This window comes from Polyodon spathula, chromosome 3, assembly GCF_017654505.1.
Source record: "Polyodon spathula isolate WHYD16114869_AA chromosome 3, ASM1765450v1, whole genome shotgun sequence".
In the NCBI taxonomy this organism is placed as follows: domain Eukaryota; kingdom Metazoa; phylum Chordata; class Actinopteri; order Acipenseriformes; family Polyodontidae; genus Polyodon; species Polyodon spathula.
In genome coordinates, this window is record NC_054536.1 from 5,113,595 (window position 1) to 5,130,515 (window position 16,921).

Sequence of the window (16,921 nt, forward strand, 5' to 3'; positions counted from 1 at the left end):
ACACACAAAGCAAAATGGTGGACAAACCCACAGCTCGCTGGACAGCGATTTTTTGACATTACAGAAAATTTATTACAAAATATACTACAAAACAAATATGCTGTAAACACTAAAATCATCAGAAAAACTTTTTTTTCTGACATCCTTAAATTCAAACAAATCCAACTCAACGATCTCAATAACTATGATGTACAAAAACTGACTCCTCCAGGAATTCTATGCTGCAGAGAGAAATGTATTTATTTATTCTGTAACAGCTATATTTAAACAAAATATATTAAATTACACAACCTTGCCTCACTTTCTTGACTGATTCATAAAGCAAATATCAATGCCACCTGACCTGTGGCCAAAGCACACCTCGGCTCAACGTTGGAACCGGGGCCCCCTTCGGAGAACCCTAGTACCCGATACTTTGAGCTGATATAATATCGGGTAATCATGATCTTTAAGAAAGGGCCCCATAGTTATCAAATGAGTTATACTCGGAGGAGAGGTTATTGTATATATATATAAATATATACATGCATATGTATGTATACATATATATATACATAATATGTACATGTATGTATATGTAGGGTGTGTGTGTGTGTGTGTGTGTGTGTGTGTGTGTGTGTGTGTGTGTGTGTGTGTGTGTATGTATATATATATATATATATATATATATATATATATATATATATATATATATATATATATATATATGAAATTTAAAGTTTTGGAATGACCTAGTCATACAGTATATATATATATATATATATATATATATATATATATATATATATATATATATATATATATATATATATATATATATATATATATATATAACATATATTTTCACGGCATATATATATATATATATATATATATATATATATATATATATATATATATATATATATATGCCGTATATATATATATATGCCGTATTTATTTAGTCACGGCACTTTTTCATTTGCCCCTTCTTTTTTGTTTGGTGCTTCTTTTATTCATTTGGTGTGCTAGGTAATCAAACATGCAAACTTCAGGTGTGAAAAAGTTATTGCCCCCCTAGTTAACTCAACCCAGTTAAAGGGATAATTAGGTTCAGCTGTTTGAATACTTTGGTTAACAATCAGGCCTGATTTGGGCCAGCCCTTCTCTATATAAATCTGACTAACTTTCGCCCTTACCATCAGAGTGAAGCTGTCAGCGCAAAACAGGTTCTAGAGGCACATCATGCCACGATCAAAAGAAATTCCTGAAGACCTCTGGAAAAAAAAGTTGTTGATGCCTCTCAGACTGGAGGGGGTTACAAAGCCATTTCTAAGGCTCTGAGGCTCCACCAGACCACAGTCAGAGCCATATTGTCCAAATGGAGAAAGTTTGGGGCAGTAGTGAATCTTCCCAAGAGTGGCCATCCTGCCAAAATCTCTCCAAGAGCAAGGCATAAAATCGTCCAGGAAGTCACAAAGAACCCTAGGACAACATCCAGGGATCTGCAGGCCTCTCTCGCCTCAGCTAAGGTCAGTGTTCATGACTCCACCATCAGAAAGACACTGGGAAAAAATGGGATTCATGGCAGAGTAGCAAGGTAGAAACCACTGCTCACTAAGAAGAACATGAATGCTTGTCTCAAGTTTGCCAAAATGCACCTGGATGATCCTCAAGACTTCTAAAACAATCTTCTATGGACAGATGAGTTATTAAGTGGAATTTTTTGGCCAACATGGGCTCTGTTATGTCTGGTGAAAACCAAACACTGCATTCCACAGTAAGAACCTCATACCAATGGTCAAGCATGGTGGTGGTAGTGTCATGATTTGGGGATGCTTTGCTGCTTCAGAACCTGGACGACTTGTCACCATTGAAGGAACCATGAATTCTGCTCTGTATCAGAGAATTCTAAAGTAGAATGTCAGGCCATCTGAGCTGAAGCTGAAGTGCTGCTGGGTCATGCAGCAAGACAATGATCCGAAACACACAAGCAAATCTACATCAGAATGGTTGAAGAACAAGAAATTTAAAGTTTTGGAATGACCTAGTCAAAGTCCAGACTTAAACACCACTGAGATGTTGTGGCAGGACCTGAAAAGAGTTTATGCTCGAAAACTCACAAATGTCACTGAGTTGAAGCAGTTCTGTATGAAGGAGTGGGCCAATATTCCTCCATGGTGCTGTGAGAGACTGATCAATAACTACAGGACGCGTTTGGTTGCAGTTATTGCTGCTAAAGGTGGCGTAAACAGTTATTGAATCTAAGGGGCAATTACTTTTTCACACGGGGGCATTGTGTGCTGCATAACTTTCTTTAATAAATAAATGAAATAAGATCAAAATGTTGTGTTATTTGTTCACTCATATTGTGGCAGATTAGGGGGAGGAGAAGAGAAATGTAGTCCAGGAGGGGCTAAAGGACTACATCCCCCAGAATGCCAAGAGAGTGAGCCAGGATTAGGTACACCTGGCTCTAATAGTAATGAATGCCTCCTGCCTGTGATTAGTAAGCAGGTATCTAACAGCAAAAAAGTGTTTGTTCAGGGCAGTCTGTGTGAAGACAAGAGGCTGTGTAAACCTTCTGTGTGTGAAATAACGTATACAAAGTGTTTTGTGATCGGACAAATGCAGAGTGAGAAACAATCCGCTTGTGGACAGAAAGCAACCAACGATGGAGGCAAGAGCTGGGGTTGCCCACACGAGAACCGGAGGTGTAGGAACTTGAGTTGGTGTTGGCGAGAGTGGTGTGGCCTGCACCGAAGCAAGAGTTGCAGCTCCCAGAACAAGAGCCGCTGCCGCAGAAGCAAGAAGTGCTGCCACGGGCAACACAGGAGGAGGTGAGGAGCGACCTCCACCACAACCCTGACCACCAACCCTGCAAACCTGTTGTTTGTGAAATACATGTAAAAAGTGTTTGTGATTGGAAAATGGCTTAGCCATCCAATGTAGTGAGGAACGGGAGAGAAAAAGTGTAGTGTGTCTAGGTCTTCTGCAAAAAGGTCAATCGAACCTTGGAAACAAGTGAAAGGGATTTATATATATATATATATATATATATATATATATATATATATATATATATATATATATATATATATTATATATATATAAAATCTGGAACCAGGTACCAGTGAAAAATACCTGGGTACTTGGATCTTTTTCGGGTAATGATAAAAAAAAAAATCACATTGAAATACTACATAGTACACATACATTCAGATCTGTAGACTTGTGTAACCTGTCTCAATCCTGGAAACATTTAAATAATAATAATATTGGTTTTCTTTGGAAACTTCTCCAATCACATGAAAATAATTTGTTATTTTCCTCATCTTGGTTTGACAAGTTTTCAAACTGTCTGGAAACGAGTAATCATTGCACTGATAAATCAATGAAGTTGGTGAGGTGTGGGATTTTTTATGTGTGATTAACAGTGGGCAGTGAACACCAATAAACTACATTCCCAAAGTGCATTACGATTGAGCTATGAGAGTTTAGATCTTTGTTTTTTTTTTCTTAAATATGTTTATACTATCAGTTAAAAACAAAATCATGTTTAGGAATTTCTAGTGGCACATGTTCGCACAAACACATTTTAGCTGCATATGTGACCAAATTAGTCGCACTGTAAAGCGCTGTTGTTATGCAAGGTTTATTTTTGTTCTATTTATTTTGTTTTGTTAAATAAGAATAGCAAGAAACAACTAAGGTTATAATACTGTATGCAAGTGACCCTAGAGAATTGTTCATTAATCAATCTTAGCAATACAAGAAAAAAAGCCATATTAAGCCTTAAAAACCTGTAAAGGGTGGTTTATTAGCATGGCTGAATTCCTATTAAATGACACTAGTAATATAGATAGATAACAGTGCGGCGCTTCAGGACATTGCTTGTACAAATAATAAGATAACAGTGTGTCAGCGTGTGTGTTCAGCTGTGAAAATGGGGAACACCCATATTTTCATGTTAAAGAATGCACACAATTCAAAAGTAAAAACAAATCCAAACTAGGGGTTGGGCTGTTAATAAAAACATAAATAAATAAAGCTAACCATATTCCAGAAATCAAAGTATCATTTTATAGCTGATCACTTTTAATTATGGGACAGGACCCACCTGCAGCAACTGAACTTGGAATAGCTGTAGAGTATAGACTGCTCGCAATGCCATAACGCTGCAGACCGATTCCTATGTCCCACACTTCCATGTATGTATCCTGTCTGTGTGTGCTGTGTACAGTAATATATGATCGGCCTGCCTGTATGTGTTGTACACAGTCATGTATGATAGGCCTGTATGAGTGTGCTGTACACAGTCATGTACGGTAGGCTGAAGAAAGGCACCTGACATACTCTTCTGGAAGCTCTTTAATCCTTGCATTTCACCCAATTAAAGGCATGAACTGAACTCTTAAATGCCAATGCATAGTGTGTCAGGAGAGGTTCATATTAATCCATACTGTACCTAACTTGTATGCATTTGTGTACCTATCGAAATGGAATTGGATGCAGCTATGTGAACAATGACTTTAGAAAAAAAAAGATTAAAAACTCAGATAAGCTCAAAAACTATAAATAAAAATATAAAACAATAGTTTCTTGGTAGGCGGTAGTTTAGATTTGTTTTTACCATTACAAATATAGTCTTTTCTTGTGCATGTTTGTATATTGTACATGTGGCGATGTAGCATACTTGCATAATATGCTTACAATGTTCAAAATGCTTGGCTACTGCTTGCATTGTCATGTAAATATTGTATTGATGGGCACTAGTCACAATTGTTTTACTGAGAGCGGTTTCATGGATATTAAACATGTACAATAAAAGTACATGGTTACCTTACAGTATATATGAAAATGTCCCTGGGATTACAGTTCGGTTATGCATTGTACCAGTTTGCACCAGTCTGCTTATTGTAATTGTAGTGGTGACTACTTCTCACGGACACACCTGAAGCCTGAATTCTTTGGAAGGCTGCCAAACGCTAGCAACACATTCCAAAGGTAAGACTCCCAGTGATTAACGGGGTCATGTTTCAACAAATACCTACCCATTTATACTACTGATAGTAAAAAGATTTAGAAACACAGACTCTTATGGTCCTGACGAATAATATTTTTAACGTAAATAATAATGATCATTAAGGTTAACACTGGCCTCGCCCCCCAAAATATGTGAATGTTTATGTTATTTAATCATTTTTCTTCACTTGCATGTAGAGGATGCATGATAGTGATGCAGTGAAGCTGCAAATGGATTGATAGATACCAATGACCTGCTGTCTCATATAGGTTCAACTGGGCAGGCATGCTGCTGTAAGCTTTATATGAACAACAAAAAGTACTTAACAAAAAATACTTACTTAATAATAAATACTTAACTGTGCACCCTGGTATGATCCTGTGACGCGCGCTGTCTCAAGTATGAAAAAACAAACAGAAACCGCCAAGGCAGTAGAAGAATCAGCCAGGTGGTAGCCCTAATGATCATCAATAACTTTATAGACTGAATCCTAAAAAGTCAAATAGATAAACAATGCCATCACTGATTTAAAAGTCAAGCTACTAAAACTGACATTTTGGCTGATGTTAACGTTTGTCTACTTCTGATGCTCAGTTAGTACTATTCTTGGAACATGTAACTTTAGCTTAGGCAAGGTAGTCCAAGATTAGTGAGAAATATCAACTAAACATTCCCTTTTAAAACCCGGTAGACAAACAAATGAAATGGTGTTGCAGAGCAGAATAGATTTGTATAGTGTGCACCCAAGCATTAAAACCATACAGTGTGTTCAATTCAAAAGCAGTACAGCAGTGCTAAGCTTGCACCATTTTCTAAATTGTATTGATCTCTTAACCTCCTCAGTGATTAATCTCACAATTTGTAATATTCATGATTTGTTTTCCCATTTAGAAATAAAGCAGTACTAAACCTGCCACAGGGGTAAATGCTTGGTGAGAATGGGCCTCTGCACAATACATGTGGTACTAATATTTTACACATTGATTTGACATATTGTTCGTGTTGCGGGGTAATTTCCCTGTACCACTGCAGATTGTTCAATTTCTTCAAAGCTTAGCTAGATCATTCATTCAAGAAAAGACAAGGGAGGGGCGAAAGCTTCGCTGATAAAAGCGTCCTGATTCCTCCAATAAGAGATTTTGGACAGGGTAACAGGGGGAGGAATGCTCAATTGGTCAACAGCCTTCAAGCAATCCCAGGAGCTGATTGATGGTTTTCATTTCATGTTCCCTCTAACCTTGTGGCAAACTAGATTTTCCTTTCCAAATAACTGACTTAATTTTCTCTCAGTAACTGACCTAGTAAATCTTTGATCCACGTGGCTCTGAACAACCTTCTACTTGCAAAAGTTTATAACCACCTTACTCTTTATGGCACTTCTATAACCATGTGAAAAAGGAGACAGAGAAAAAACATTACAGCAGTGTCATAAAAAAAATAAAAAAAATAAAAAACACAACACAGGTGCTGATAAGAATTTTTTGTTGTTGTTGTTATTCCAATAAAAAATACATTCATACAGAAATATAACAATCTTGCAAAACAATTTCAAATAAAATCTTGGAAAGCAAAAAAATCTTACAAAAATTTTACAAAGAGATTCTTTAGAGAATAGGGCATTTTTTTTCTTTTTCTTTTTTTTTTTTTAAAGAAATGAGCAGTATTACTAATAGAAACATTTGTTGGTAAAGTTGCAGCAAATATTCCCGCTTCATTAAGGCTCAGTTATCACCTGAGTGTTATTGGATACCTGTTTAAAAGACATGCTGCAACAGACCCAGCACAGGCCTGTCTGAGTGAGATTATATAGAACTGCAGCAAGTGGGTTAAATCGTTTTCCAATGAATACACTCAAAAACAATTCAAACAGACTGCTTGTGTGATTACTGAGAGTGTATAAAACAAAGCTGGTATTACTAGTTCTAGTTTCCTGCTTAACTGAAGAGTAAAACAACAAAACATCACTTCCATCAGTTTCTTTTCATGCAATATTTAAAAGGAAAATCAAGCCAGGTTTTTGGTCCCCCCTTTCACTAAGGTGAAAGCAAGTGTGTAGAAAGTGTGGAATTTCCCGGTCACAACACATTTATTATCAATCGCTCCAGTAAGAGTAGCTCACTGGATCAGCTATCAGCAGGTTAAGCAGAAATAGTTCAAACACTAACAAGTCAGTGGAGTTTCTGGCATGCTGCAATTCTGTTTGCATTGTTCCAGTGTTCAGAGTAAGACACTACACTCCAGACAGGTCAATCACTAACATACAGAGTCAGCAGTCTCAAACAGTTTGTGTGCCAGAAAAGCCTTTAGCAAATCATCCAGGAGATGCATCAAAAGGCAGGGTCTGCCAGAAAAAGTTAGCCTGTTAGTTGCAATAAATCTCCTATTTGCTGCATTCACGGTTGCAAGCAAATGAGCTTTAAAGTGTCCAAGCATACAGCGTTCTAGCAAAAAGAGGCAATTGTAGGATTTGTCTGATTAAAAATGGAATTGTTTGTTTTTAAACTTGATTTTATTTGGTTGATAGGGTCTGTTAACAGTAGTTTGACATGTACATTTTCAAATGTATTTAAAGTGGAATTTACTTTACACATATTGAGCGTGAATATCTATATACAGTACATACTACACAGTAGTAAATACATTAAAAAGAAAGTGTTTAAGTGCTCGTATAATCTATGTATTATCTCTCTGGTCAAGATTATTTTATAACTTGATTTGCTTTAAGTGAAAACTATTCCTAGATAACATGTACATGATAGTTTAATGACAACAGTCAACTAGATATATTGATACCAATAAAAGACAACAACATATATAGCAAACAGACACTTCGGTACTGACAATTACATACGGGCTAATGGCATGTTGTTTTAGTATCTAGATATAAAACTTCATGTGAAATAGAGCCTTAATAAAGCTTTACCACCCATACCACTGTATGCAACCTATCCCCCAGGACAAGGTCACTTGCATAAGGCACCATTATTAAGGTCAACAGTGCATTAACAGATAGGAAAAAAAAAAAAAAACAAACAAAAAAAAAAAAAAACACAGAAATTAGTCCTCAAGGCATAAATTGAAACAAATTAGCTGCATGAGTAAATCAGTTGCTAAGCAATAGTGGTTTCTCCAACCAAAAAAAAAAAAAAAAAAAAAAAACGAAAAATGATCAAGGCTTTATGTACAATATTGTAACATTTAACCAATTGTATTTAGCTGCTCTTTTATTGGATTCAATTTGCAGTCCTGATTACAATGAACAGGAAGAGTACAAACCCTGAAACCATGCAACACCTGTCTATTATAATGAAGTTATAGTTGTGTTATATTTCTAAATACACAGCTTATACAACAGATTACAAATGAGCTTTGTAGCATGTGTAAAACAAGCTACTTAACACATTGCACATTTATTAGCTGCACCAAACACCAAAAAAGCTCCTCTCATTCAGGAATAGGTTCCCGTCTCTACCACGGAACGGGCCGTACCCTTTCAGGTGAATAAAGGCTCAAAATGGCCCCGCGGAGACGTCTGGTGGCAAACCATATCCAGGCTCCCTCGCCCTCACGCATCAACATTCAGACCCATGTTCTCATAGTTCTACTCACGACCACAAGAACACTAAAACAAAATCGTTCCTCGTCATCCACTCAACAGCAACATTAGCGCCTCATACAATAACACACAGTACAGTCACCCAGTCAAGAACATTCCTAGTGCACAAGCACACTGCACAGGCTAACTGGGATAGGTACCAGTGTATATGTCCAGGAACCGTCCCCCCAGACATCACGCACCACTCGTCTTTATTTATTTTATTTTTTTTTGCATTTTTTTGCTTTGCTGCTTCATACTTGATTTCGTTTCAGCCTTCAGAAAACCTTTGTGGAGGTCCTGGAGGCAGTGGATATGGTGCAAAATGGCATGCTTTGGCTGGAACACACATCCCTCCTCGCAGGGCAGTTCAACCTTGAAGCTAATTAGCAGACAAGATTTTCCTGCTTTTCTGGCAACATTCAAAGGTGTCTCTTCATGTGAAGAGCCAGGTGGTCAGACCTTGAGAAACACCTGCAAATAAAACACAAACATCACACTGATTATTAAGTGTGCCTATCAGAATATGTAAAGAATCACATTGTCCAATTACCTTTGCAAATGCAATGTGTTTCAATATGGTATAGTTGACAAAAACTGAACATATGCAACCTGTACTAGGCACATAATGCCCTTAGTGTATCCAACTATGAACTTACTTAAAACCCACAATATTTAAATACCTAAAATGTGGCACTAAAAGCTCAAATGGACAATGCATGAAAACAAAATAATGAAAGCGACCAGCTGTCTCTATGTAGGTCAACAGTTTGATGCTAAATTCCATGGGAATACTGAACATACCTGTCACAGTGACTGCATTTAAATGGCTTGGCACCAGTGTGCTTCCTGAAGTGTCTGGTTAACTCATCACTTCTTGCAAAACGCCACTCGCAACCTTCCCATGAACACCTGTAAGGCTTTTCACCTGAAAAAAAACAAAACAAAAAAAAAAAACTATAATGTAACAGAAGATAAACTCAAGCTCATCTGCTGCCTTCCATTCCTTATTCCACTGCAACATTTTAGTCTATTAACAGTAGTGTTGACTTTCTTGTTTAAATAGGGTTTCAGAATAAAGCATGCGTGGGAATTGCTATGTAAATAAAAATAGTTTAATAGGCTACATGCAGCCACGTACATATATATATATATATATACACACACACACACACACACACACACACACACACACACTATATATATATATGCAATGCAAGTTTCTCTAGTTTGAAACCAGTTTTGCCTTCTGCACTTCCCTTTATAAATACATAAAACTGGCCAGAATGCATGGAATGTTACAACACCTCCAGTAAGAAGCACGGACAGAAAGGGCCCAAACGGTTTAAAGTTCACAAAGAATGTTGTGAAGGCGGTGCAAGGCCCTTGTATTAATAAAATTCAGGACGCGACTACAAAATCAGACATCATAATAATTTCACTTAAAACTAGTGTTCATTAATGTGCAAAACAAACAAAACCCATACAACTCAAACAAAATTGACCGATGGCAACAGCAGCAACATTACGGCATGCACACAAAATACCTCCCCTCTCTCAGGTAACCTTCCCCCATTGTTTGGACTACAAATAGCTATTGTGCACCTACTCCCTCTGTCCAAACAAGACTGTCAGCCTCCCCCAACTCACATGCACAGCAAATTAGGTTAAAGGTTCAGGTATGTGACTTCTAAGCAGAACACCCTTGAAGATAAATTTGCCAAAACCAATCAAATTTAAATCTAGATAAAGTCCCTTTTTAATGTTACAAGGCATTAAAAGAAACAGCAAAACATTAATCTTTAAATCCTTAATCCTGCATGTTGACAGCAATTTATCCTTTCCTGGTTTACTTTTCTGAAACAGGAAAATATTTTAAAAAGGCATCACACATCCTTATTCGATGCCTCTGGAGGAACCAATGGCTTTCAGCAACGGCATTGGTGAATGACGTCACCTGTAGGTTCTGGATCCTTTCCCAGGAGTTGCGTAATGTTATGAACACATGAACATAGGGGTAATCCCATCTCCGCTGAGGCAGCTAAAACAAGACACAGTGGAAATACCAACCTGTATGAGTGCGTTGATGTGCTTTCAGGTGAGAACTTTTTGTGTAAACCTTCCGGCATCCATTAAAATGACACCTATGGACCCGCTTTCTACCATCTGGCGAAGTCTCTCCATTGACTGGGCTGGTCTTTTCTAAAGTCTTTCCAACACCACTGATCCGACTTTTACCCGGCGAGTGCAGCTCCGTCTGTAGGCCCCTCCACACCGGAGGAGCGGTGGGTTCCTTGCTTAGTTCTGGAGAAGACGGTGGAGTGGTAATAATTGAAGAGCTTAAGTGTCCAGAATTGACCAAGACATCACTTAAAGGATTTGAGATAAAATCGACAGTAGGCGAGAGCTCCTCCGAGCTATCCGACGACTCGCTGCTAGCGTCCGAGTTTAAACTGTTGGTCTCCACGTTTTGGTTATCCTGACTGTCCTCCTCTTTTTCAAGAGGAATATTTGAATCAGACTCCTTATCCCCACAAGCCAAGATAAGTTTGCTCCAGAGGTCCTCTTGACTGTCAAACTTGAGATCAGACGCTGACACATAAGGCTCACTTTGAAGGTACCTTTCTAACTCCAGGCATGTCTAAAAGGAAGAACAAAAAAAAAAAAAAAAAAGAAAAAAAAAAATTGAATTAATTGTTGACCCAAAAATAAATTGATCTACAAATATGATTAAAAACAGAGAAACACTTTAGCACATGCATTGTGTATACTAACTTAACGCATGGCCTTGTATTGTAGCTCAGCTTCTGTGAATTGACAAGTCAGGCAATCAATGAAGCTGCAGAATAACCACACATTTCCTGTGCGAGAGCTCGGCCTGTGCACTTTCCTAGAAGTCTATTTCAAAGTATAATGACCTAATGTGCAGATTCAGCTTACTCTGTCACCAACGTCTACTACTGATATTAAACTGCAGAAACGTAACAAAAGAAGAAAACAAACTCCATTCTGTTAGAGCAGCAAAGAGCTTATCGACAGAAAAGGATACAGAAGAGGGGGAAATTACTCTGCAGTGAAGCCAAGAGTTCTTCAGTTAACAGAAAACTTAATATTAACCTAGAGCAGTAAGGGTATGAGTCATGAGGCTATTTTCTTTTTACTGAAAGCCAGGGCACTTCCGCCAAATTGTTTTTTGGCGCTCAGCCAACGAAGTTTTGTGGCACATGTTTTGTTATTCATAATTTCCATGTTTAAAAGGATTCAGATGTTTAAGGGTCAGCACTTAAGAACCCAACCTGATTTAAGTGACAATGCTTTGCAAAAGCTTGGCCACCAGGGACCACTTGGGATTTGCTAACCATGTTGCTTGATGCAAAAGGAAGCTGCTTCCCCTGGCAGGCAGCTGAAGAGTCCTTTACACACTCACTGCATATTTGTAAAATAGTCCACATGTACTGTGGTTTACTATCTTGACATGCACGAGGTAAAGACTAGCTTTTTGTATTATCACTGGCAATGACAAAGACAGCAGTGATGATTGCCCAGTGCTTTGATACTAACCTAAAAATAACAAACTAGGTTGCTTTTTCTTTCTTTCTTTAAAAAAAAAATACACACAAGAAAACATACAATAGAAAACTGCCCATACTAAACTTTAAACTGACCAGTACAAATGGTGTTAATTAGAGAATATCTACATTTATTTATGGTTCTACCAGTGGACAAAAAAATAACCTTTATTAGGGTCTTGTTAAAAATGTAATAAAAAGCCTAATGCAAACTGTCCATTACGTGGACGGTGGAGCGTGGAACGCATCTGTATGGCAGTTTAAATGCCTCCAAGTCCAGTGAAGAAGAACTTGGCACTTTGCCCAAATCCTAGATGCCTGAAGGAAACTACTTGGATCAATTTCAATCACGTACAAACTGCAACAGTCTCTTTGAAATAAAAATGCATACAACTTGGTCATGCTGGTGAACATGTATATATTGAGACATGTATGTGTAAAATAACGATTAATATAAACCAACTGTCAGCGTCTGTGCCTTTACTTGGAGTTATTTGTTTTGTTTAATTCTGACAAACATCAATAGACCCTAAACGACCTTCCACAAAACGATCACATATAACAAGTGGAAAACATTATGCGCAATCGATCAAAGCAGCTGACGTACCATATCCCTGCTAGTATAAAACAAGTTCTGTAGAATGTGCCCGCTGTGTGTGTGTACGCGCGCGCGTGCTTCCATCACGGGGCTGCATCTTGCAAATGTAATCACAACACACTTTTTCATTCAAATCGCGCAGTTCATTTATATTAGTATCAACAGTCTGGAATGGTTGGAAATCGTTACATATAGCGGTCTGCGCTGGGGAGTTAACAAGATTGACACTATACTGTTTACTTTTAAACCAAAACAAAACAGTGTGTCTATACATATGATAAAAGCCAGATGTGACATCTGGAATGGATACATCTATGACTTTAGATATAAACTTATAATAATAATAATAATAATAATAATAATAATAATAATAATAATAATAATAATCAACAACTGGAATCAAGTAAGTGCCCCTTGTAAATGCAACGGACAACGATCAAAGCAGCAAGTACACAGCTTGTGCAGCTAAAGTCAAACTACCAAGACGCACGAATACATGCATTGAAAACAACATGGCATCAATGTAACAACCCGTACACTGTGCGAAGATTGTTTAAATATAACAGCAAAATAGGCAAGTATTACCTGCTGCCAGTACTCTTCCAGCGATGGTAAAGCTGAAAAGTACCCGGTGTCGTGGACGATCTGGAGCTCCTGAAAGATGCTGCACATAGGTAGAACATCCATTTTTTAATCCCAAAGATATGTCTCACAAACTAATTTATTTTGTTAATATGTATAGATTTTTTAAAATGTATTTACGCAAGTAACATTGGAATACTTGCATATGTAATTGCACAGCAATTAAATATTGTTTTGCTTCCACTGCTACAGAACTGCAATTTCCTCCACTGTACTCTATTTGCAAACACCGAACTAACTGCAAAACCTGAAGCTCTGTAAACTTCCCTATTCAAACCTTCCAGACAGCCTACCCCTCGTGACTACATTACGCTAGTCGACAGTCGACCAATGGCCCAATATCAGCTTGCCCGCGCGCCTATGATATCACCGTCGACCAATGGTAAGCGTCTCCTGACACAAACTCGTCCTCTATGCTGTTTGTATTGGTTAGTTTGATCTGGGGTTCCCTCTCTCTTATTGGAAGCTGTATATTCTATTTTTAGAACAGTATATAAACTCATTCTTGCTCAGTGCGCTCCGGCTGTAGCCTTTTTTCTCTTTCATTTGTGGTTGGCTGTCACAGGGAGCGCTTCTGAAGAGGGAAAGAGGGTTATTTCATTCATTTATTTATTTATTTATTTATTTTGTTTTAAAGGAAAGAACCTACGTTTATTCATTTGTGATCTAAACCTCCTGGTACATTTCTTATAAATCCTACAACGTAGAAAACGTCCAAACTGTAGTATAATAACATCAGTGTTAGGGGATAGCAAAATTTCTTGTTGGAAAGATACAAACAAAAAACGTAATAACTCACCCAGTGTTTTCAGAGTTTTCTAATATAGTAAAGCGACACAGTATTTAGAACAAACCTAAATGGATGTAAATTAATTTAAAAAATATGATGGTTGTTTATTTTTCGTTGCATGCATGTCGTTGAACCTTATTTGACAGTGAATGAGAAAGTAAATTCCACAGGGGGAGCCAAACCTAGCGCCACATCACTTTTGAGCTCGACAGTACTGCTCGATAGCTTAGCAGCATGTATTCAGTGAACACGAGAGAAGGTATGTAGAGCAGGCCAAGAATGTTTCACAGCTATAAATAAGATTTCGCATACTACGTGATTCGAAATTATGGTAAGTTAGCATGATCTCGGCCATTTAACTTACAGTTTGTTGATTTAAGAAGTCGAGGTACTGTATTAGCTTAAACATTTCTTAATTTAAAGCAAATGAAAAGCTTGTGTTAAAGTTTATTATTAGTTTTAATAAACTATTAAAACTAATAATTAGTTTATTATTAGTACATTTAAATACATGACTTTGTAATGCCTTGTGTGTCTAACTATCCCCTCCCTAAATAAGTGTATTGGAAACAACACTTTTGATAAATGTAAATACACCAGTTGTCTGGAACCCTTCCCAGTTAAGGAGGGCACAGTGAGGAAGGAAGTGGTCATCACTTTATTACTGAAGACTGTTTTAGTTGTATCTTAATCATGCTTATTGGAGCACATCAGATGTACAGTTTTTGTTTTTAGGAATAACCCCAGCAGAACCGATCCCCATTTGGTCTTATCTCTAGCTAAATTTGCAGTAGCTGTGTTTCAAAAGTTGATGTGCCATCATTTTCTACAACACAAACAGATGGTCATTCAAGTAAGCAATAAAACCATGATTAGAGTATTACTATCTAGTACTTGACCATGTCAGGGATTCGAAACTGGTAAACCATACCATTTTACTGTTTTAGATTTCTTTTTTTTTTTTATTAAAGCTGTCCATTCTATTTGAATTCTGCGATCATCTAGTGCAGGATTTCTCCAATCTGGGGACCCACTGTATCTTCTGGTTTTCTTTACAACTTTACTTAATTGAACCCTTAATTGAATTACTCATTAGCTTAATTAAACTTTTTTGTTTTGTTTTTTTGTTTTCAGCTTTTAAACAGTTGGAGAGTTCAAGTTAACTATACAGTTTTATAAGTAACTAAAATCTGCTACTTTTTAGGAGCTGAGAACAATTCAACTGGTCTAATTAAGCACATTAGTTCAGTTAAGGGTTGAATTAAGTAATTGGAACTCGGTTGGAATGAAAACCAGAAGTCACAGTGGTTCCAACTTTTTTTTTTAAATTACACACACACACACACACACACACACACACACACACACACACACACACACACACACACACACACACACAGACAGACAGTACCTCAGACTGGGATCTAGGAGTACTGTGAGGTTCCAACGTGATTTCCAACCACATATGTTAACAGATGACTGAAAGGGTTAAGAGGCTTACTTTGTTAAATTAAGAAGTGTCATTTAACAGCGTTTTGACACTTGTGCTTCAAAGCACACAACCGCAACCAGCTTCTAATGCTGGACGGATCATTCTCCTGAGGGAAGCCTCTGCATTCTTCTCTTGTGATGTGGCTCACATGCAGCTTTAGCTACAAATCTGCTAGCAGACACTTTGTCCATAATCTGGTAACTCAAAAGTTTGCAAGTTCAAGGCTTTCCTTTGCTGACAGCACATAAATACGCTCTTGTTTGTATTTAGATTTGCATTCATTGTGATGTTTAACACCTCGCAGGCCAACATATATGTTCTGTATTCACAGATCAAAGCAGCTCATTAGCTCTGCCCAGCTTTCATTAAAACAATGCACAGTATAGAAATGGGTTATGCACAGTTCACACACTGGCTGTGTTACCTCTGCTTAAAGATGTGCAGTACTGTGTCCTGAGAGAATTAACAAAATGTTACATCTACTGTGTTGTAAAGCTATCCTACTGTATAATAACAAATATGAAGTGCTTCTGACTGAGGTTACACTGTTTTTGCTTCTATGATGTAAGTCCAGAATTTCTCAAGAGACTTAGAGTACCATGAATTTCCTGATGCATCCCACAATCATGTGCTGTCCAGTGATTATTATATTTACTCTAGGGACTTCAAATGTGATTTTCATGTTACAAATTTTATATAAGTACCAGTCAAAAGTTTGGGTACACTTGCTGGAAACTATTTTTTTTTTTCATAATTGGCAATGTTTTACATCATATACGTTTCTGTAAATACTTCAAAATGAAAACGTATGTTACAATATACAAAACAAAACATAAGGAGTATCAAAGCAATGTTCAAGAAAATTGAAAATTGTCTCTAAATCTTGGATTCCTCAAAATACCCACCCTTTGCCTTAATAACAGCCTCAAAAACTCGAGGCATTCGGTTAACAAGTTTCAGCAGGAAATCACCCGACATGTCTTCCCAGCTCTTCGGCAGCAATTCCCAGAGATGTAGGGCACTTGTGGGTATCTTTGCTTTGACTCTTCTGTCCAGTTCGTCCCATACAAGTTCTATGGGATTGAGGTCTGGAGACTGGGCAGGCAGGTCATTAGATTGAGTTGTCCTTCACGTTCCTTTTTCGCCAGATAGTTCTTGCACAACTTTGAGGTGTGTTTTGGGTCATTATCTTGCTGAAGAATGAAGGAATGCCCAACTAGCCATAAGCCT

The 16,921-nt window shown here is 37.5% G+C and overlaps 1 protein-coding gene across 1 annotated transcript; it reads right to left on the minus strand.

Annotated features, from left to right (window-relative positions):
• Positions 1-6,892: 6,892 nt before the first annotated feature.
• On the minus strand, positions 6,893-13,688 carry LOC121310881 (Krueppel-like factor 6). Its single transcript, XM_041243811.1, has 4 exons — positions 13,353-13,688; positions 10,671-11,241; positions 9,405-9,528; positions 6,893-9,074 (listed from the first exon to the last, which is right to left on the minus strand). The coding sequence occupies exons 1-4, from the start codon at positions 13,452-13,454 to the stop codon at positions 9,023-9,025; spliced, it is 849 nt and encodes a 282-aa protein (XP_041099745.1). The 5' UTR covers positions 13,455-13,688; the 3' UTR covers positions 6,893-9,022.
• Positions 13,689-16,921: the final 3,233 nt, after the last annotated feature.

Coding starts and splice junctions, on each gene's coding strand:
- LOC121310881 (XM_041243811.1), bottom strand. CDS start 13,454: ATGGATGTTCTACCTATGTGCAGCATCTTTCAGGAGCTCCAGATCGTC. Junction 11,242..13,352: donor TGGAAGAGTACTGGCAGCAG/GTAATACTTGCC, acceptor TCTTCCTTTTAG/ACATGCCTGGAGTTAGAAAG. Junction 9,075..9,404: donor AAATGCAGTCACTGTGACAG/GTATGTTCAGTA, acceptor TTTTATTTGCAG/GTGTTTCTCAAGGTCTGACC.